The sequence below is a fragment of the Perognathus longimembris genome, chromosome 28 (genome assembly GCF_023159225.1).
Source record: "Perognathus longimembris pacificus isolate PPM17 chromosome 28, ASM2315922v1, whole genome shotgun sequence".
NCBI lineage: Eukaryota > Metazoa > Chordata > Mammalia > Rodentia > Heteromyidae > Perognathus > Perognathus longimembris.
This window is the reverse complement of record NC_063188.1, coordinates 103,241,852-103,264,374: the sequence shown is the minus strand read 5'-3', so window position 1 is coordinate 103,264,374 and position 22,523 is coordinate 103,241,852. Positions and strand designations below refer to the sequence as shown.

Sequence of the window (22,523 nt, the reverse complement as noted above, 5' to 3'; positions counted from 1 at the left end):
CAGGCACTGGTATTTCCAAATTATAACCACAGAGATTTTAATGAACCAAATTAGGCTACTGTAAAATCACAAGGCTCCCATTTTTTCATCCTGCAGATTTTAAGTTAGTGAAAGGTCATGTTGTAAATTCATTTCATGTTATCAATGAAATGAGTGCTACTGATGATTCATGGTATCTAAATACTATCTGCTTAATTAGCAAGATAAAATCAATAATATGTTGAGTTTGGAGGTTCAGTAGACTTAAGGAATTTGGTTCGCTTAGATTAGTATTTGTGTAGGTTTTGCTTATTTAAGTGATGCGTTATTTTTCTTTCTTTCTTCGGTGCTTGTGTTAAATTCAGGGCCAGGCATGTGTTCTACCACTTTAGCCCTTTCTGCTTTTATTAATTTTTGAGTGGGATTTCTTATTTTTGCCTGAGTTGGCCTGGGTAGCAGTTTTTCTTTTTACATTTCCCATGTAGGTGGCATAACTAGAGCATACCCCCATGCCTAGCTTTTTATTGGTAGAGCTGGGGGTCTCATAAACCCTTTGCCCAGGCAGCCTTTCTAGTAGCTAGGATTACACGCTCGAGCCACCGTTCTAGCCCACCGTACTAGCCTTAAGAGAGCCAGACATGGGAGGGGAGTATGAGGGACAAGGTAACAAACAGTACAAGAAATGTATCCAGTGACTAACGTATGAAACTGTAACCTCTCTGTACATCAGTTTGATAATAAAAATTTGAAAAAAAACAAAGAGAGCCAGACATGGTCTAAGTTTTCCATTCTCCATCAAGAGCTAGCTTACTGATAAATACACTGTTGAGGTTACTAGGAAGCTACAGGAAATGGGATTTACAGCCAAGAACAGATCTGTTTACTGAAAAAGTCTTTTTTATCTAACTCTATAAGCAGGAAATTTAAAAGTACACAGCTTAGTCTTAATACAAACTCATATATCCATTCTCCGAAGCTCATCATCAAAGCAGGGCCAATCCGATCCCATCCATAGCTCTATACACTTGTGCTATCATTTGGAGGTAAATTCTGGAGCATTTAATCTCCATTTTAAAGACAGATTTACTAACCAAAAAAAAAAAAAAAAGAACAGCAGTCTCTGACCACATTGTAAGTTGAGAGTCGGTTAGACAGCAGTTCTTTCTTAACCTGTTGCAAAATACCTCAGTAAGTCTTCTTCTGGAATGTCCAATGTCCACAGTAGCCATTATCTAAAAATGTCATCTCTGGAATGTAGCCAATGTCCACTGGTTCTCAGAGAATTTCTCTAGGGCTGCGAGTACCACAAGGGGAAAGAATGTATCTTCCTCTTTATCTCTGTGGTCATAAGGCTGAGTAACCTCCCATACAGGAAGCTTCCTAAACAGATGCAGGAATGGCATCCACTACTTTTGATTTCATAAGTCGTCCTAGGCGGACTCTACATTTTACTCATTTTCTCTTTTCTTCAAAGATCCAAGCGGAAAGTACTTGGAAGAAAAGATTCTGGTGACATGTCTGTCCGAAGCAAATCCAGAGCTCCCCTCAGCAGCAGCAGCGGTGGCAGCAGCAGCAGCAGCGGTGGTGGCAGTAGCAGTTCTGTCGCCTCATCTAGCAGCAGCGGGACAACCGCCACCAGCCAGAGATCTCCCGGTCTCATCTACCGAAATGCGAAAAAATCCAACACGTCCAACGAAGAGTTTAAGCTGCTGCTCCTCAAGAAAGGCAGTCGCTCTGATTCCAGTTACCGCATGTCTGCCACAGAGATTCTCAAGAGTCCCATCCTGCCTAAGCCTCCTGGGGAGCTCCCAGGGGAGTCCCCCCAAAGCTCCGATGATGCCCACCAGCCGTCACCTGGGGCTGAGGCACTGTCCCCACTCTGCCCATGCTCCCCACGAGTCAGTGTAGAAGGGTTCTCCTCAAAGAACTTTGCCACCTCAGCATCAGCCAGGGTGGGCCGATCCAGGGCACCTCCCGTGGCCAGCAGCAGCCGCTATAGTGTGCGCTGCAGGCTGTACAATACACCCATGCAGGCCATCTCTGAGGGAGAGACAGAAAACTCGGATGGGAGCCCACATGATGACCGCTCCTCCCAGAGCTCCACATAGGCTTCCGGACCAGGCTCCCTCCAAACGCCCACACCCTTCCTAATGACAGACCATAGGGATACCACAGCGGTCTTGAGAGAAGTCCCCATAGGACGGGCTAACATCACTGCTAAGTAGTACGGTTTTAAATGTCTGCTGGGGAAATGGGATGTTGACGTAGTCATTCTGGACTGGTTTTCATGTTTTAAGTAGCTGCACTGTTTTTCATGGTTTTCTTTAGATTAGTTTGATTTATCTGATTTCATTCCCTGTGATAATAGGAAATACAAAAGAGATAATAATATCTACTTTTCATGAAACCTACACAAGGTTTTCCCAGAGCTGCCTATTCCGAAAATAAAGCCCTCACTGTCATGATTCTTTAAGAAGATGAAATTATTCCGGAGGTTTGGTATTTTTTTACATTAAAATGAACTAAAGCAAAATTTAGAAGAAAGAACTACACATATGTAAATACCATATTTTTGATAAAAGTGTGTAAATAGATTTATCAACAATGAGTGGACATGTGGCCAATTATCTACCGCACACCAACTGTTTATAGAACATACAAGAATAAAGTGTAATAACTGTATTCTGTGAATACCATTTGCATATCAAATACCATATTTAAATGTCCACCAATATGATTTGAAAGTGATGAACCTCAATTATGAACTAAAAACTGGCAAATTAAAAGAAATCTTGAGGTCATATGCTGAAATGTGAATAATCAAAAGTAATGAACTGAGACCTCGTCATTTATGTAAACAAGCTAATAGAAACTCATGGCTTTGATTTGCCAGATGGAAATCTGGACAGAATGAAAAGCATGCTTTTGATTGATATCTTTTATCAATGAAAGAAATCATCATTCTCAACACAAAGCCCTGAAAAACAGCATTTGACAGTGTCCTTTAGATTTTAATTTTTTCAGTGGATTGCTTTCAAGAGAATGAGTAGGAAAAACCAGTAGTTCATTTTAGGTTATGATGAAACATATTAGGCTACTGGGGTCATAAATGGTCATAATCTAATGACTAGAATCTTTTAAAGTCCTTAAACAGTTTAGCAATTAGCTCCGGGTTCTTAAAACTAACAAAGATAAAACCTAAGCATGTTACAGAGCTATTGAAACCTGCAATGAGTTTTCAGCAAAGCTTTCTCTCTGTACTGATGAGATTCATGCTACCTAAAAAGTGAACAGAAATGACACTGTGAACAATGTAGTTGGGAAATAGGTAGGTGTATATGCATTATTTATATTCACTGGTAAACTGGGAATGGGACGCAGTTCTGGTTCACAATGCTACATACAGCTGAGTTTTTGTCTGGCTTTGCTATATCTGCCTGATGGCAAAGGGGAGGGTGGTGGGTGGGAAGGAAATGTCAGGGCAAAGGCTCTGATAACATGAAGGCAGGGAAATACGCTGAATTACTTGAAATTACTTGAATTTTCTTGTCTTAAAAAAAAAAACGGTAGTTAGAAGTTGAAATCTACAAGTGGCTTTTGCACTTCCTGATTTTAACGTGAACTGTTACTAGTGTTTGGAATCCTCTGTCAGAAATATAAGCAGCTATGTACTTAGATTTTGAATGGGAGAGGTACAACGTAGAGAGATTTAAGAAGGGACATGATCTTTGTCAAAGACTAGAATGTGATTAAAATGATAGACTACACCAGGGTTACCAAAAAAAAATTGATAAGCAGCCGGCTTTATGCCTATGCAAGTGCTACTTGGGAAAGTAGGAGGTATGAAAGGTTGATTGCAGATTGTGATTCATTCATACACAACATGAGAAAGCCTGATGGAAGAAGATACTGTCTTTCAATAGAGATGTGTTTTAAGAGTTACAGATTAAGAATTAGAGATTCTGATTGCTGTTGGTGTTTTGTTTGTTTGGAAAGAAAATAAAAATGTCTGGCTTTTAATATTTGTTTTTAGTACCAAATCGTGTCACTTAATTTCTTGTCATTCTTGTAGGTAAAATGGGTGCTGGGGGTGGAGGGGTAGAGGAAGAGAGAGAGGGAGAGAGGGAGAGAGAGCGTGTGCAAGTGAGTGAGAGAGAACTTCGTGTGTACTGGGGATAGATAAGCTACCTGGTAAAGGGTTTGAACATTTATGAAGTGTTATACTTTTTATTACTAAAACTGTGTTGGGGTTTGAAAACAAATGGACCATCCATTTCTCATTGGAACACATGAATTAAGAAAAACAGCATGGGAACATGAACAAATCTGTTTCATGCTTTGAAAAGTACACTTGGCAAAATTTTAGAAATAAAAGATTTTAGATAAATGTGATAAGAAACCATTCTTTCCGGTCACAATAGGTGATTGTAATTTTCATAAAAGCAGTTCGTTTGCAGTATGGCTTTTGCATAGCTAGGGGTTTTTTAAGTGTGAAGAAAGGTATGTGGGCTTTAAAAATGATTCTAAATCTTGACTAGAAAACCCATGGATTGGCTTTAATAAAAAATGTCACCTCTTTATTATTGACATTGATTTAAGTAATGGTACCATATATATATTTTAAAATACATATTGACTTGAATTATGAGGCAATAAGATACCTTCTATATGTAATGATCACAGAACTAACCCTTATAATATAGTTTTACTTATTTTGTTTACTCAAAAAATCTATAGCAGAGTTTCTCTATTTTATATTTCATATATTTAAAAAAACCCAAATAAAGATGGATTTAAAATTCACTGTGGAAAAAAAGAGTATTGAGTAACAAACTGAGTAAAAAAAAATAAGCAAGCAATTCCTTAGTAATCTGGAATATTCTACATGGCTTTATTTTATAACAAACAAAAGCAAGGTTTAGGGCTGTCTTAACATCACTGCCAGCTTGAAGCAGGGTACACACATTAGGTATTATAAAGAACATCATTCCAAACTTTTCTTCTGTTGTTTGCACTGATGCTATTTTTTCTTTATGTTTATACAATCTGTCTATGTCACATGGGGCAAATTTTCTCTTTTTAAAAAAATTTCTGCTCTGATTTTTAGTTTTGCTTGTTTTGCTTTGTTTTTGGCTAAGCAGAGGACATGGGCTAGTTGTACCGAGAAAATATGCTATTTGCTCTTTGCCAAAGGTCAGTAAGTCTTTGCCACAGTGGTGGCATTTTGAGAACGAGATCCTGACACAGAGATCTAAAATGCTGAAGAAGGTACTAGAACCAGTTCATGCTGGCCCCAAAGACAATGGTTTATGGACTTGCATCCATTTTGTATTTTTGTAATATTTGTAAATATGAACTTTTTTAATTGTTGCCAAGATGGTTTCTTTTGTAAGATGTTTTCAACGTTTACATTCAATCCAAGCCTTTGTATATTTTAGAGCTGTGCAACACTTTAAGTCTTGTATTTATTTTTAGTAAAAACGGTGACAGTTTCATTGTGAACCCCTCTCAAAAAAATGTATCAGAAAAGTTTGATTACCTAGAAAGTGTGTATAGAAACTGCAAATAAACGTGACTGCAATTAAACAACTGGTTTTATTCTCTTCATTGTTATGTAATTGTATTTTTCAGGAACATAATGTTATATAGGCAAGTGGACATCAAAGAACACCTAAGGCAAAAAGTTGAAGCAAAAATAGGTGATATCACAAAAATAGGTGATATCTATAATGGACATTCATCTAGTTTCATTTTGAGAAGGAAAGCTGTACTTTGAACATCCAGCTCCTTTCTGGACCAGGGAAAGAGTTATAGCTTTACTTTTTTTGGGTGGGGGGGAGTGTAAAGAGAATGAGAGTTCGACATAGGTTTATTACAATTGTAGTTAAGTGTGAAGCAATGGACATATAGCAAAATACATAAATCGTCCTTAAAATTATAAAAAGTTCTTTGGAATTATTCTGTTTCAAAATATGCCTATTTTATGGAAGGGAAAAATGGAGCAGCACCAGACAATATGTGGCCTTGCCTAAACCACAGAGCAACTACAGATTGGCAGTGGGGTTCAAACCAAGCAAACATGGCTCTAGGATTTGTGCTGATTCTCCACTCCAGCCTGTTTCAGCTTGGGAGACTGGAAAGAGCTTTCATTATGTTCATATGGCTACAGCCTGGCCTCTTTCCCCATCCAGATTTAAGCACTGACTCATACTCCTGGAAGCCAGTTAAAGTGGACATCTCTGGTGTGTTTCAGAGGAAGGGGGAAATGTTACTGGAGAGTCAGCACATCTATCAGGCTTAGTCCTTGTGTCCAGCAATACAGATTCAAGAAAGCCTTGAAACTTAGTGAAAGGAATGCATCAGACCCAGCCACTCATGCCAAATAAGAGATGCCAAAGAAATCACCAGCAAAAAGCAGTTTGAGGCCCTGAGTTCAAATTCTAGTACCAACACAGAAAAAGACATGATGAAGGGTAGAGAGATTTTATTACAAGGTATAGGCATACCACAGGAAAATGGCACTTCAGTTCATCTTCGGTCATTTTAGGGGTACAGACATGAGCTTAGGTTAGTGGAAAATTTCAGGGTAGGAGCCAAAAAGCATGCCTAAAGAGTTTTATTTATGCTGGTGGCTGGTGGCTTATGTCTATATCCCTAGCTAATCAGGCTGAAATCAGAGAATGATGATTCAAAGCCAGCCAGAACATATAAATCCAAGAGGCTTAAATTTCCAAGCATTGAGCCAAAAGCCAGAAGTAAAGGTGTGGTTCAAGTGGTAGCACACCAGCCATTGGTAGAAAAAAGCTAAGCAAAAGCACTTCAAGGGGGCTGGGGATATAGCCTAGTGGCAAGAGTGCCTGCCTCGGATACACGAGGCCCTAGGTTCGATTCCCCAGCACCACATATACAGAAAACGGCCAGAAGCGGCGCTGTGGCTCAAGTGGCGGAGTGCTAGCCTTGAGCGGGAAGAAGCCAGGGACAGTGCTCAGGCCCGGAGTCCAAGGCCCAGGACTGGCCAAAAAAAAAAAAAGCACTTCAAGCTCCAGTACCAGCATTAAAAAAAACAAACCAAAAAAAAAAACAAAAAAAAAAAACAAAAAACAACCCCTCCAGTTACAGGTGAGGCCTGGTTGGTCATTATCTTGGATCTGGTTCTCCCAGGTTTGGGATAAGTGTCCATCACAGTCATTACTTGAGGGGAGCAATCTGTTCTCCATAGGATGATTCCTCCTGTTCCACGGTGAAGCCTTATCATACTAGGGGACTGCCCTCATTTGGGAATGCTCTGACCTACAAGGCTTTATTTCCTAGGGGGCATATAGGTCCCGTGTAAGAAAAATGGTACCCATCAATCCTGTCTTTCCTGGAGCCCAAGGTGATTGCAAAGTGACAATGGAGAAGCCAGCTTAAAGCAAAGATTAAATACAAATTGTAGGCAGGAATGCCAAAGTTTTTCCTGTTTTTAGTTAATTTGTGGATCCAAGTAAGGAGTTAGTGCTTTTCAGCAAAAAAAATGAAAGAGAGAAGAAAGGAAGGAGAGAAGGAGAGGCGAGAGAGAGAGAGAGAGAGAGAGAGAGAGAGACAGAGAGAGACAGAGAGAGAGAGAGACAGAGAGAGAGAGAGAGAGATTGAAAGATTGATTGTGAAACAGGGCGAGAATGGCTGTCTTGGTGTCTCTTCCCCCCCCCCCCCCTTGCCTGTCAGAATTTCCTATCACTAGATCCAGCCTACGGGGCTGTTACCTGTGAGTCCAGAAATTTTAATTATTGTACAGTGTTTTCTGTCAGAGATCTTAGTCACTGTTTGCTTTTCTGCTAATATTTTCCCCTTGAAAAGCTGGAATTCTTCCGGGGAATGGAAATAAGAGGGTTTGTTGTTGTTCTTCTTTTCTTTTTGCGTTGTTTCTTTATCTGTGTCTGGGAGGGTAAGGGAAGGAACCAGCAATGCAGGGACTACAAGTGAACAAATACAGCGTTTGTACTTAGTAGACACTATGTTGAAAATTAACGATAAAACTTGTGAGTGGGAACGGGAGGGAAAACCTGGAAGTGAGGAAAGGGGTGCCATCGTCCCCAAAGAAATGTACTCAGTCCCTGACTTATGAAACTGTGACCCCTCTCTATGTATATCACCTTTATAACAATTAAAAATATTTTAAAAAGAGATTTTTTAAAAGTAGAAATGGTGCTAATAACAGTAAATGTGGCAATAGTTACTTGTAAAAAAAAAAAAATACCTGCAATCCTTGCCAGGCGGCGAGAGCTCCCTCTCGCAATCACATGTACTCGACCGGAGGCTGAGGCCTGAGGATCCCGGTTCAAAGCCAGTCCAGCCAGGAAAGTCTGTGAGATTCTGAATGATCTCCATTGAGCCAGCAAAATGCCAGAAGTGGAGGTTGGCTCCAGGGGTGGAGTGCTAGCCTTGCACCCCGAAGCTGAGCCACATGACCCAGGCCCTAAGTTCAAGTCCCAGGTCCAGGGCAAAAAAAAAAAATGACTGGAGTTCTTTGAGTGCTTTGCATAGTGCGTGTGCTCGGCTCGCGGTCACCCCATAGGTGGGATTACACACATGCAGTATGATTCAGCAAGAACGCACAGCACACGCGACCGAAGCACTTGAGACGTGCGGGGAAGGGATCGCGCAGGCACCAAAGCAATGGTCCTTTCCACGTGAGAAATTCCCTTGCCCCCCATCCCCCCCCTTCCAGCCCAGGTCTGGACTTGCCCCAGAGACGGCCCTGAAGCTCCTCCCCCTGCTGTCTCCCTAGCAACAACCCTTCCCTCCACAGCTCTTAGCCCAGAGGTAGAGCTAACAACCCCGCCCCTTAAAAAGATGGCTCACAGGATTGGCTAGTCCAGGGCGAGGGAATGTTCATAGACGGCCGTTGATTGGTCAGGACAATCGCCCTCCTCCAGCTGTGCACGTGGATGGGTGAATATTTGCCCGCGCTCACCAGCTCTTCTCCGCTCGCTGCTTGCCGACTCGACAGCAGCTAGCTCGCCCGCCGCCCCCTGATCCCGCTCGCCACTGGACATCGGCCAACTGCCCGCCACTCGCCCGCCGCCCGCCGCTCGACAGCCGCCCGCCGCTCGACAGCCGCCCGCCACTCGACAGCCGCTAGCCTCCCGCCGCCCGCGGTAAGCAGCAGTGGTCGCAAAGGTGGGAAGCTGGGGCGTGGACCGGCCGCTTGGCCCCCGGACGCCCTGCGGAGGCTGGGCTCGGGTGCAATCAGAGTAGCCCTGTCCGTCCAGTCGGACTTTCTTGTGCTCCGGAACTTTTTCTGGTCTCGGCTGGGGTGTGCAGGGCTTTAGCCTAGAAGCTGGGACTCTCGGGGGGTGGGGGGTGGGGTTGGGGGTGCGGGGTGTTCGTTATCAGAACCGGGGCGTCTACTACACCTTGAAATTTCAACTTTCCAAAGCGCCCGGTTTGGGGCGGTTCCCACGGGCCGTAGAGCCCTTATTCTTGGTGCTAACTTTTCTGGACCGCGTGGAACCTTTCTAGCTTTGCTCTTCCTGGGTGGAGGGGGACGGAGGGGATGTTGAAAGTGGGGCGGGCGGAGGCGCGGGGACTGAGCGAGGTCGGCGGTGCCGGTGGCGATGCCGGTGGCGGCGTGGGAAGTGGAGGTGGGCGGGGGGGGGGCGAGGGAGGCGTGGTCGGCCTTTGGCAGGATCGCAGGAGCTGGGAAGCACGGACTCGGCCGCTCTTCCGATTTAGTCAAGTCGCGATTTGACGATTTTGATTCCAGTGCCACCTTTTGAGATTCCCGCGGAGATGTTAAGGTATCCCCGTTTGGGCAAAGACGGCCTCTCCATTCCCCCAGTTTCGTTGTTGATTAAAGACGGAAAACAACGAAAGACGTCGATCGGAGGGTGCAGTAGATGCTCTCTCAATAGTGTGCTTTGCTTCGACAGGGCGGCTGCTGGAGACAGTACAAACTGCAAAATCTGGGGATCCCTGGAAAGCGGGGAGCCTTGACTGCGTGCTCAGGGTTGAGCCCGCTCCCTGTTTGGGTATTTACTAGAAAAATCTCTATTTTAACTATGTTGGGAATTGTTGCTGTCCCTCTTTCATCTGACTTTATGCGGGCTCGGGGCGCTTTTATGGTTTTGTAACAGGTATGTGGTTTTGTAACAGGCATCGCGGAGGTTCGGCTGTGGTAATTTTCTTCTTTCTTGCTAAGGTCCAGGGTGAAGTGCCCTGTTCAGCCCCCAACCTTGTGATCCTGTCTTGTTGGAGAAGTGAAAGATTGCCTTGCTGGAGTATGGAAACATCAAGGACTTAGAGGAAAATAAATGAACACCATGAGTTTAGATTTAGTTTAGGTTTTTATCATAATATAGAAATATGCTTCCTTTTAAGTAAATCCGGTTTTGCAGGGTTTTGAGCTTAAAGAATGAAAATTATTTTGCATTATCTAGTCCTTTGAGCTCTCTTAACACTATAGTAGAAGCTGTAATCATTACTTTGTGGGAAGCAGTGAGACAGAATTAAAATGTATGGTCCACTTTACTACCATTTAGTATTATACATTGGAAGACTAAATTTTGCCCATTAGAAAATTGGGCACACATACTTGACAATAGTGCAGTTTATCAAGCAAGAATTGTATTTATCTGTGGGGAAAAAGTAGGACACACAGAGATGTTAAAAATCCATCCAAAGTGAAATGCCAAATGTTGCAATTTCTTTCGAAGTGTTTCTAAAGAAAAGCTAGGGTTTTTTTGGTCTGTTTGCAGCATGCCCTAGTACTTAAAAGATGAAACAGTTCTTTTATTAAAACTTATTATCTATAATGTACAATATGATTGCAGATTGAATATTATGACAGTGAAAATTCTTATGTATTCCATGATATTTTATTGGAAATAGTTTTATGTAAATAGGTAAAAAGAGAATAGTAGAAAATAGCCAAGTAAGACAATAGCATTGTGGCACACACTTGTTATTATTTGATTTAATCCCTGTACCTCCATGAGACTTAGACAGTTATTATTTTATAGCCTCAAAGTAGGAAATGGAGAATTTAAGTACACATAAGTTGTCCACAAGTTATTTATACTTACTTAGCTAGTAAGTGAGGTTGTCGCTAATCTAATTTATTCTAGTCAGGAGCCCAAAGCATTTACATTCTTTGATGTTGTTCATATATGTCCTTGCCTTATTGTTAAAATATGAGTGTTATTGGAGAAAGCACTGTTGTAACCAGATGGGGTAGTTTTGAACATAGCATCTTTGCTTTTCAGAGGTAGAACTTGAGTTAAGACCTTAATGAAAAGAAGTATGTTATGTCAATAAATCAAAGGAAATAATCATTTGATCATCTCATGCTAAAGCGCCACTTGGTACTGTTATTTGTTCAACTTTAAAAACTACATGCAGGGGACGAGGTAACAAACAGTACAAGTAATGTATCCAATGCCTAACGTATGAAGCTGTAACCTCTCTGTACATCAGTTTGAGAATAAAAATTTGGGAAAAAAAACTACATACAGGACTAGCAGGGTACTTAGTATGCTGTGAAACTTACTGGGGAAGAAGTAATGGGGAATTTTCATATGTGGAAATAATTTGATCTATTGTTTCTGCTTCTAGAAATGTATACCCCAGAACTACTTGCATCAGTGCAAGACTGCTCTAGAGTGTTCTTTATAAAAGCAAAACAAGTAACTTGAATATCCATGAATTGTGAACTGGTTAAATAATTCACAGCGCATAGGCCCTGAGTTAAAGCCACAAGACTAGTACTTGTGTACACACACATGCGTGTGTGTGTGCACGCACACACATACGTGGGCACACCAATCAAGACTCTGACTTGCGATGGTATTCCAAACGCGAATCAATGTTATTTAGGGAATGTGTAGAGTAACTTTTTGTGCATTCCTTTTCAGGATCACTTAAACAGACTCAGGAAGAGTCTCTCCTGTTGCACAAGACAAGATGTCTTCTATCAGCCATGAAGCCCATATGGTGTGTCTTTTAAATCCCGAATCTTTGTTCTTTTCTAAATTATGTTTATTATCTTTTTGAAATCTATTTACTCTTTTAAAATTAGGGTACAAATGGGGTTCGTTTTAGTAATTTCATACATACATTTAAAATACTTCAATGAAGCTTCCCTTCTCTTACTTTTTCTCGCACTTATCCTTCCCTGGCACTTTCTTATCCTTCCCTCTCCCCATTTTAAAACAATTTTAACTGTTTCATAGTTCTTTTCTCATAAATGCATAGGAAGTACTCATATTATCTTTATACAATCTCACTCTCTCCTTTCACCCTTTATCTAGTCCCCACTCCTACCCCTCTCCCTAGATTCAGACTCATGCCATTCATCTTTTTAAAGACCATATTCCACATATGACAAGGAACACAGGATAATTAGCTTTTTCAATCTGCCTTTTTTTGGAAAACATCAGACATGTTTTTATAAGTAGTGATCTATCGCTCAATTCCATATTTCCATTTTGAAAATAAAAAGATATGTAACTACCAAGTGTGCTTATTTCAAAATAGTTGTTGATTTCCTAAGTTACTTGTAGAAGAAGCAGTTAGGTTAACCAAAAACAATGCTTATCTATGATTTACTTATTTATACCTAAGAAGGTTTTTACTGTGTGTGTATGTGCTGATACTGGGGTTTGAACTCAGGGCCTCTTGCTCTCAATTGGCTTTTTCGTCGAGGCCAGTGCACTAACACTTGGATCACACATCTACTTCAAGCTTTTGCTGGTTAATTAGAGATCAGAGTCTCTCAGATTTACCATTAGGTAGGCTTCAAGCCTAAATTCTGAAATCTCAAGCTCCTGAGTAGCTAAGATTACAGGTGTGAGCCACCAGCACTAGTTTTAAGGTTAATTGGTCAGAAAATTTAAGTGCTTAAAAAGTGTCAGAAAATTTAAGTGCTTAAGTGTTTCCCATTTTGTCCACAGGGTGGCACTGTTGGATTATTCAAAAAAAAACACAGTCATGTTACATTGTTTTGGCCATGCAACAGTTTGCTTTTAGACAGCTTTAAGCCAGTTGCTAGTGCCATCCTTCCTGTAATCTTAATGATTTAGGAGGCTGAGACCTGAGGATCACAGGAACTAAACTATGCCCAAAAGCAAGAAGTGGAGCTATGGCTCAAGTGGTAGAGTATGAGCCTTGAGCACAAAGCAGCTCAGGGACAGCACTCAGGCCCTGAGATCTAAATAAGGTACTAAATAAGTAAGAAGACGAGAGAGAGAGAGAGAGATTGAGAGAGAAAGAAAGAGACAGAAGAGCATTAGCATTCATAGAAAAAGGCATTTTAGGCAGTCCAGTTTATACAATGGGCAAAGGTCATTTGATAGTAGAAATAGATCTTTGGGCTGGACATGGTGTACATCTGTAATTCTACCTGTTCAGAAGATGGAGAGTGGAGGATCCATAGTTTAAAGCTAGCCTAGACAAAGGTAAGAGTGAGACCCAGTCTCAGAAACAAAAGGACTGGGGTGAGGTGCATGGCAGGACTCAATGGTAGAGCACCTGCTTACTATGAACAAGGCCCTGGTGTCAATCTCCAGTGCCACAAAACAGAGCAGCAGCAACAAAAACTAGACAAATAAGCCTTTGGAGCTTCTTAAAAGTAAAATGGAAATCACATTTTATTCTCAACTTTCCTAGTTCCTTCACTTTTCATTTTTAATAAATCTTTTGCAGATAACCCAAATATCTATTTATAATGATGATACTATAATAGTGTTCTTTATATATATCAACAAGAACTACATATATCACTGACATAAGTAGTTTTAGTTGATAGCTGCCTAATGTGTTAAAACTTTACCATTTTAAATAGAAAGGAGGTATAAATTGTGAATATATGGAAGTTCTCGATAAAGTCATACATAAGGAAATACTTTCTTTTATCCTGATTTTTCTTTTTTTTTTCAATGCAAAATGAGCTCTTAATTATTCCTCTACTCCCACCCAATTCCTTCCCTGTTTTTCCTAAAGCAGGGCATTTTTTTTTACTGGAAATGTAAGTCTAAATTCTTCTGATGAAAATGCATTCCTTCTTTCCTTAATTGGCAATCATCATTTCCATACCTGAAGTATGGTGATTTTTAAAATTTATATCTTTAGATTAAGACTTTTAAAAGGTTGATATAAAAAGGTAAACAAAGTGGTTTATCTTTTCTGGTATAAAACATAGCTCTTACCAAAATACAACATTAACTGCTTTTCAAAAAAAAATTTTTAAGCAAAATGTTGCTCCAGTCACCATATTCACTAGACAAGATGAAGAGGCCTCTATGCTGGATGTTCTTACCCATTGTGAGGTAAGAACGTTCTCTTCCCTCCCCTCCCTTCTCCTTCCTCTCCTCCCCTCTCCTCTCCCTTCTTTCCTCTCCCCTCCTTGCTTGCCTCTTCCCCCTCTCTTCCACCCTTTTCTTCCCTTTCATCTTCGCTCTCTTCTTCTTCATCCCTCTCCATTCCTCTGTCCTCTCCTTTTTCTCTCCTGTGCTCTTCTCTTTCTATACTCCTCCTATCCTGGAGCTTGAACTCCGGGCCTGGGTGCTGTTCTGGAGCTTTATTATTATTTTTTTTTTGTTCAAAGCTAGCACTACTACTTCTGGCTGTGTGTGTGTGTGTGTGTGTGTGTGTGTGTGTGTGTGTGTGTGTGTGTGTGTGTGTGTGTGTGTGTTTTGGTTCGGGTGTGCGGCACTGTCACCGAGCCTGGTTGTGCTCAATGCTAGTGCTTTGAACTGCAACCCTCAGGTCGCAGCCTCATGAGTAGTTAGGATTATAGGTGTGAACCACCCACCCAGCATGTGAGATATTTATTTTATTTTAAATTTTGTTAAATTTTATTTTATTGTAAAGGGGTTACAGTTACATAAGTAAGGTAATGAGTACATTTCTTTTTGAACACTATGACCCCCTCCATTTTCTCCCACTTTTCCTTCCCTCCCAACCAACTCCCCTTTCCCCCAAGTTGTATCATTGCCAAGTACGTTGACTTGTTAGTCAAGATTGATCTAAGAATTATGTCATTATTAGGGATGTTGTGATCTGCCTCTCCATAGGTAAATCAAAGTTTATTTCACAAAAAAATAAGTCTTTTATCCTAGAGAAAACACTTAATTAGAATGAGCTAAGTAAAAGACTAAGCTCATCGTTCATTCCAAGGAGTGAGGACACCTGAGAGCTTTTGTCATGTGGGCAAGTACAAAAGCTCCTGAGGACTGGGCTGTGTAGGGAAGCAGGGGGACCAGGCCTGCAACCCGATATGCAATGCAGGGACCCCCACTGAGTATGCGTAGGAAGTGGCGTCTTGATTGCCAAGTACAGAAGTAGTCCTTTTGAGCCGCCACATCCTCCCATTTCCCCAGCAAGCTTCTTTCTCCCTTGTACGTTGTTGGGTGTTGGCTCTTGGCTTCCTCCACCAGCTGTTGACTCCCTACTCCAGACTACAGCACACAGCTCTTCACTCCTTTTTCTTGCCAGACAGCCTTTTTTCCACCCAGCCAAGTACAGAGTGGAAACTGGGAGCAGAGAAGAGGCCTAGGGTTGGACTGTTCCCTGCCAGCTCCCTGTCCCTTGAGCTCCAGAGTCCCATCTCTTCTCTCCCAGAACCCAGGGGTACACACACACACACACACACCCCTAGGTTACATCCTCATTCTTGTCCCTACAGCCAGAAAGCCTGCCCAGGGCCATGCTTGAGACCCCTCCTAATCATTGGAGATAGCCATAGGAAACTGCCCAAGGCAGGCACCTAGTTTCTATGCCTTCCCTCACTCTCCTGGGTTCAGAGATCTCCCTATATTGAGCATCCTCTCCTGTCTCCAGCCTCTCTCCTTGTCATTTGAGCCCACACTCCCTCCTCTGGAGTTGCCCAATCCTGCTTTGATAATGCTGTCTTGAGTATGACTTTTTGCTCTCTGGCTGTTTTGAACATGCTGTCCTTTGTATTCTGTAAAGCCTTTCCACGTGTCCTCACCTTGTAAACACCTTCCACCTTCTGGGGTCAGACTCTCTGTTCTGAACATGGCTTAGCTTCCCCTTCTAACTTGTGTTAAGGTAACCAGAGGTGATAATAGAGATTCCAGTAGAGTGCTGAGCAGTATCAGACCAGCCACCATACAGTATATCCTTAAACTGTATGAACATAATGCTACCACAAGCTTTATGGCCTCAGGAAAACCCAAGAAGAGACATTTTCATTCCAATTCTGTCCAGAAGGACAGAGAATCACCTAAGTGGCGCTGCCTAGTAATCACAAGGCACTGTAGAGAGGGGTGACCTTTTACCCCTTTGTACATTGGAACAGTTTCCTTCCAAGAGAGCTTTTTCCATGATGGGAGTGGCTGTAGCCCGTCACAGCAGCACCTTCTGATGTGAGCAGGGGTCAGAGAAGTGTAGGAGGATGTTGAGGCTTTGTGTCTTAACCCAGGTGGACTCTGGATCACCTCCAGCCAGACCTCACGTAACAGCCACCATGTTTCTAACGACTTGAGCACTTTCATTGTGTCTGGCAGTGGAAATGTGGCTTTGTGTCACTTTTCTTTTCAAGCACAGCTACTAATACCTTGTATCCTAATAGGTTATTCATGATGCTCTTCAGAACCTGGATAAGAAGTGCGATGTCATTCATAAAAAAATAATGAAAATCCAGCGCTTGCGCAAACAAGCCCTTTGGTATTATCGTGTAAGTGTTTAAAAATAAGCTCAGAACGCTGGGTCTTTTACCAATTTTTTTTTCCAGAGCTGAGGACCGAACTCGAGGCCTTGCACTCATCAGGCAGGCGCTCTTCCGCTGCGCTAAATCCCCAGCCCCTAAGCTCAGAACTCTGATACATTTCTGGTTTTAAAGAGGCCAGTCAGCTGGAAGTTATTTCTTTGTAAAAGTAGTAAGTTCAAGCTTAGGCTGGTCAAATCCCTGCTATAGTAGTAGATGGTAAGGGTGGGGGGGAGGATAAAATAAAAAATGCTAAAGTCTAGGTTTAATAACTATATAGCTATGAGTATTTTATGTTGTATACCACATGAAATATAGGATTGAAGAAGAATCTAATCATATAACCAAAAGGAAATTGAGTCTTCTAATTTTCTTTTTTATACACTGTTGATTTATGCTTGGTTTGTGTCATTTCAGAATACTGTGAGATTTTCATGCAGGAACAGCTACGTGTTTTCGAGAAGAGCTAGAGTTATGAAAAATAGAAGTAAACGCTATAACACCAACTTGTTCTCCTCTTCTGAAAGCTGTCTTGACTCCAGCATACCCGTTTGTAGGGAGGAAAATGATAACGAGGGTAGTGCTATGGACACCCCTGAATATTTTGATGAATCCCAGTCAGCTCTGCAGGAGCCTGAATTGAGGGAGCTGGAGTCACCACCCCTGGGAGAGAATTCTCAGATTCCTACTTCTTCTGGAGGTGAGTACCAGTCATATTTCAGACCTGATGACTCTACTGCCTCAATCTGCTTTGTCACTTCTGAGATTTCCAGAATCCTTCTCTTCTGAATCTTCTACAGCAATTTCTCCAACTTCACTGGACCAGCCAATGACCAGCTCGGTGTACAATGGACTCCCCATAGTGGAGTGCAAGCACTCCGAGGCATCTGCATGCATCTCTGCTGATTTTGGTGAGTTTGGAATGAAGTGTATGTGTTACAAATGACGTGCTTTAACCTGTGTTTGTTAATGTCCTCTGGGCCAGCCTAGTGGAAGCTATTTTAAGGGCTGGTTTGGGTGAGGTTTATAATGATGACTAATGTTTATTGAGTGTGTATTGTGATTTGAGTAAGGTACTGTGCTAACCTACTATCACGGCTCTTCTCCTCTGAGACCCATAATGGCCCTATTATGGGTTTTTTAATCTTCTATTTTTCTTTACCTTTTGTCCTAGATAAAGTAACTCAAAGCATGCCCAGGTGATAGGCAGGAAAGGTTTTACCTTTGGCTAATGCACACACAGAAAAGATCAAGTTCGTATTGACTATCCTTGGCTAGAAAAACAAATCTAGCAAAGTACAAAACACACTAACTTTAGGTTGCAGTGCTCTGCTTGAGTTAATGAATACTTGTCCAAATACAAAGAAATTTCCCAACAGCTAAGTGACCAGTTCAGCAAAACCTGTTGACCTCTTAACACCTGAAGTATTTCATGTCCCAGTTATTTTTTTGATTAAACATGTAACCTTTCCATTGGTTTCTACTACTGTGCAATTAAACATGCAAGAGGAATTAAATAAAATGTTAAAGTTACTTCTTACCTAGCTCAGAAGAATGTAATTATGTTTTGTTTAAAATTCAGATTAACATTTCAGCCACAAGAGATAGTAATCTAAAGAGTAAAAGTGGTTCTAAAAATATCCACATTAAAATCAGAGGAGAGATTTGGCAAAAGAACTAATAAGTTGCTTCTCGAAGATAATGGAGTTCCTGAAAGTGTTTGATTAAAGGGAAGAGTTTCAGGGCCGGGGATAGTTTAGTTGCACAGTGCTTGTCCCACAGGCACGCAACCCTGGGTTTCATCCCCAGCAAGCAACCACAGAAATGTTATCATGTTTAGGCAATTAGAAACCTGTAAATTTGGGGCATTTCCCTATATTTAGTAAAATCCAATTTAGATAGAGAAAGATTAAAAGAGATATCAGAAGACATCCAGTACATTTAAAGTAGGAGACGTGCTGGATTAGGTTAGATGAACCTAATTTAATCCAAGTAATGGATCTTTAGCTGTTCTTGCTTGTTGCCCAGGAAACCTTGGGTCTGTGATCTTTTGAAGCTGCTCCTGTTTGGGAGAAGTCATATGGAATATAGTTAGGTAGCTGTGCTCAGATCATCTTTGTTCAGGCTTTCACTACTAGATTTTGACGTTGGAGTCTGAAGTTCTTGCTTGAATGCTTAAGAGAAGATTCTAGGAGTGAGACCACTACTCCCTTACCTTAACATCTCTTCTTTCGGAATAGGGGTCAAGTCAAATGTGATTTGTGTTTGTCTCCCTGTTGAAGTTGAAGGATTTGACACTGTTGTGCTGAAACAAGAAACCCTTGACGATCCTTCAACTTGGTCTGTGGATGAGGTGGTCCTGTTTCTGAAGCGTGCAGATCCTCAGATGGCTTGCTTCCTCTCTGGTCTCATCCAACAACATGTAATATATCTTTTGATCTGTTCTTTTTTTCTTCTCAGCTGTCCTAAAGCTATGGAATGACCTCTGTGCAGACCTTTCAGTTAATGACTTTTCTTTATATTAGCATATATTAATTATAGAAAGAGGTTTTAATGTGCTATTTCCATAAAGTATATTATGTACTTTGGTTGAATTCACTCCCTCTGTTATTTTTTCCTGTTCTCCTTTACCCCCATCAGTTAATGTTGCCATGCTTTTATATTCCTAGTCCTTGTCATAAAGCTAAAGAAATAACTGCTGGTCAGATATGACAGCATTAATTCTTATGAATTCCTTTTGTCTATAGGAAATCGACGGAAAGGCCCTGTTACTTCTTACTACTGACATGATGATGAAATATATGGGGTTGAAGCTGGGATCAGCTCTGAAACTATGCCACCTTATTGAGAAGCTCAAGAAGGAAAGACGCTTCCCAAATTAGAAGAAAAGCCATTTGCAGAAATTTAGATGGGGTATAGATTAGGCAAAGGCAGTTTTCTGCCCTTAGTTTTGCTTTATAGGAAGTTCCTCTAAAAGTATGCTATATCTAGAATTTGATAAGTACAATATTATAGTCAAATCTACTTTTTTGAAATCTCTATAACATGTTCTTAAGATCATATTGAAGTTAAAAGCTTATTCTTTATGTCTTTTTGGTATTCTTCCATAATTTACAAATAGCCTTCCTTGCTGGAAACAACAAAAACCACTTGGCGTATGTGGAATCAGAACAGTTAGCACACAAACACACACACATATCCAAGGTTGACAACTCCTATAACCTGAGAGAAATGTTTCCTCATATGGGAATAGAAAGATGAAGGTAATAAACATCTCAGATATTTTAGCTCTGATACTATTTTTGGTCTACCAGCTTCCAGAAAAGCAATATTGTATTATAATCTCCTCATTTCATTACAGCTTCACGTCTTTCATTGGTTGATTAATCAGGTTTAGAGGGAAATGCAACTTTGTAGATTTTTGGATCTCAGCGGGTTTTAGGATAACTACAGTGATCACTCTGTGTCAGATATTGCTCTTAAAAGAGTGTTTTGAATAGAGTCTTACTATATTTTGTTCAAATTGCTGTTGCCATAAAGCTTTCCTGTTTTAGCTAACAGACATTTAGCTAAGAATTTGTTGTTTCTATAACTCTGTAAAGCCTCTTATATCCAAGATTTTTAGATACATATTTTATTGTATGTATTTATCCTCACAAGTATAGCATAGATTCAGGTTTAAATTCCATCCTATATCTGAACTTTGCACTGCTACAAAAGTAATGCTGAGCTTCATATTAGTTCCAGGCTTTTCTCCTATGAAATACATCTGCATCATTTGCCATGACTAGTAGCTCTTCACGTGCTCTTCAGGGAAATCAGAAATGGTAGATTGGTTTTCATACAGCGGAGTCCTATGCCATGTGTGCTGCTAAGATTTGCAAGAAAAACATGCACCATATTATTTTGTTATTCCTGGTTCTTACATCATATACCTTTTAGTATAACATACCTAATAAGAATTGGTGCTAATAATATTAGCCCTTCATTATTAACATCAGTATGTTCGTTCACCAGGGGTATGAATTTACATCCTTTTTAAAAAAAGAACACTAAAGAACACTTTATATACAAATATATAAAAGAACACTTTATATACAAATGTCAGATGCAAATGAGTGCACATTGTGTAAACAGTTCCTTCATCCATATTGTTCCTTGTGCACCATAAAACCTAATTCTGGAGCTTGATCTTCTTTCAAATTGTTAGTATGAAGATCCTGTGCCCAGTTTAAAAGCCATCATGTGTTTAAAAAGTACTGTGTTCCACCCCTTTCGGATTTTAAAATGTAATAAAGTTAAATGACTGCATTAAATACCAAAGCCTCTGACTTTATTTCACTTTTCACCCTATTACATTAATGCATAATTTATTAAAGTTTAAAAACAGCTACTCCCATAGATTTTGTAGCTTCTTATATCTAGCTACTTGAGTTTTAGAGCATTCCTTGATTTCTTTTGGTAAACAGGTACCCAGGAGCTAAGGGCAATAGTATTAAAGAGACCTTGTAAGCCCCTGAAGAAAAAAAATCAGCAAGCTTTATTTGTGCTCAAAACATTAGTTGCTGACAGTATTCTGGGACTATGAGTATACTAGGAAATACCAGTCTTCTCCCTGTCCCAAGATAACCTCCTTCTCATAGGTGTATTTGACAACACTGGCTGTATTTGACCACACCTTGATACACCTGGCGTTGTCCCTTCTGCCTTCTGATTCCTGACAGGATCCCTTGGTAAATCTTTATGAGGGCTAAGTAGCCTTAATTTTCTGGCACCCACTCTACCTCATTTTGTTTATATTTGCTTTCTGGTTTCTCTAAAATATATTGCTTTTATAATAATTGTTCAAATACAAAAACACTGATTTATCATGTCCAAACCACTGAGGAAGACAAAAAGGAAACAAAGCATGGCCATTTGGCCGGTGACAGCACCTGCAAAAACATAATAGATAAAGCACAAATCAATCTCGTTTAATGGTATCTATATAAATAGGTTAAATGCCCACATAGAGAAGATTCAAAGGTTGAGTTTTAAAAGCGATTATATGCTTTTACCTACTTTGTCATATGTCTTGGACATTAAAAAAGAACTCAAAATCTGATCAGCAAGCAAACCAAAAGTAGGTCAATATCCAGACAAAGGACAATTACAGGCAAAAGCAGTCAGCACATCAGGACTAGTTACATGGTTGTAAGAGGTTCAAATACAGGTATAAACTTGTGTATGATCAATTACGTAGACTCAGAACGTGGAAAACAAAACCAAAAAGACCACATGGATGCTTCCATAGAAATATGAGATATAAACAACTTGGAAAAAAGGCTCTGAAAAAATTAAATGACATTGATATAATTGAAAAGTACACCTTAGATTCAACAAAAGGTGCAGTAGTATACACTAGTAATCCCAGGATGCTGGGGAAGAAGGATCAAGAAGAGTTCAAGGCTAGCCTAGGTTCTGTACTGGGTACCAGACCAACCTGGGTTACAAAACAAGACCCCTCACCAAAAAGGGCCCTTTTTAGGAATCCATAGCAACCACATCACAAAGAATAGTCTGGAAACAGTACTGCCTACAGTCTAGGAGTTAGAGTTAGCGGTTAGATTCTTCTGAGGGACTAGTAAATCCACACCACCTGTGATTTTTTTTTTTTTATAACCACAGCCCTCTTCCTGAACTTACTCCTTTAGTTCCAGGCCTGTGTATTCTGTTAGATATCTGTATGCTTTTGTGCTCAGGTATCTCCTACAACTGACTCTTCTCCTGTCCTCTTTGCTATTGCATTCTTGCCTGGTTCCTGCGTGTTCAATACTAGCACCCTGACCTACTCATCTGG

General features: G+C 40.7%; 2 protein-coding genes across 3 annotated transcripts in view; both read left to right on the top strand.

The window, feature by feature from the left end:
* The window catches only part of Nhs (NHS actin remodeling regulator), a 321,559-nt gene extending 317,701 nt beyond the window's left edge, over positions 1–3,858 (top strand). The window contains exon 9 of the mRNA XM_048336527.1: positions 1,454–3,858. Coding sequence (XP_048192484.1) covers positions 1,454–2,087 — 634 coding nt within the window. The 3' untranslated portion in view covers positions 2,088–3,858. The remainder of the gene's footprint in view (positions 1–1,453) is intronic.
* A 7,983-nt stretch (positions 3,859–11,841) lies between these two features.
* Positions 11,842–20,739, top strand: Scml1 (Scm polycomb group protein like 1). Of its 2 annotated transcripts, none has more exons than XM_048336277.1 (7): positions 11,842–11,949; positions 14,208–14,282; positions 16,550–16,654; positions 17,102–17,384; positions 17,485–17,595; positions 18,967–19,106; positions 19,432–20,739. In XM_048336277.1, the coding sequence occupies exons 1-7, from the start codon at positions 11,920–11,922 to the stop codon at positions 19,564–19,566; spliced, it is 879 nt and encodes a 292-aa protein (XP_048192234.1). In that variant the 5' UTR covers positions 11,842–11,919; the 3' UTR covers positions 19,567–20,739. The 2 variants fall into 2 exon arrangements, with proteins under 2 accessions (XP_048192234.1, XP_048192233.1); XM_048336276.1 differs by having other exon boundaries at positions 17,458–17,595.
* The last annotated feature ends 1,784 nt before the right edge of the window (positions 20,740–22,523 follow it).

Bases quoted from the DNA above. Each gene is read 5' to 3' on its own strand.
- Scml1 (XM_048336276.1), top strand. From the start codon at position 11,920: ATGTCTTCTATCAGCCATGAAGCCCATATG. The intron at 11,950-14,207 runs GTGTGTCTTTTA...ATTTTTAAGCAA, and splicing joins TCAGCCATGAAGCCCATATG to AATGTTGCTCCAGTCACCAT. The intron at 17,385-17,457 runs GTGAGTACCAGT...TGAGATTTCCAG, and splicing joins GATTCCTACTTCTTCTGGAG to AATCCTTCTCTTCTGAATCT.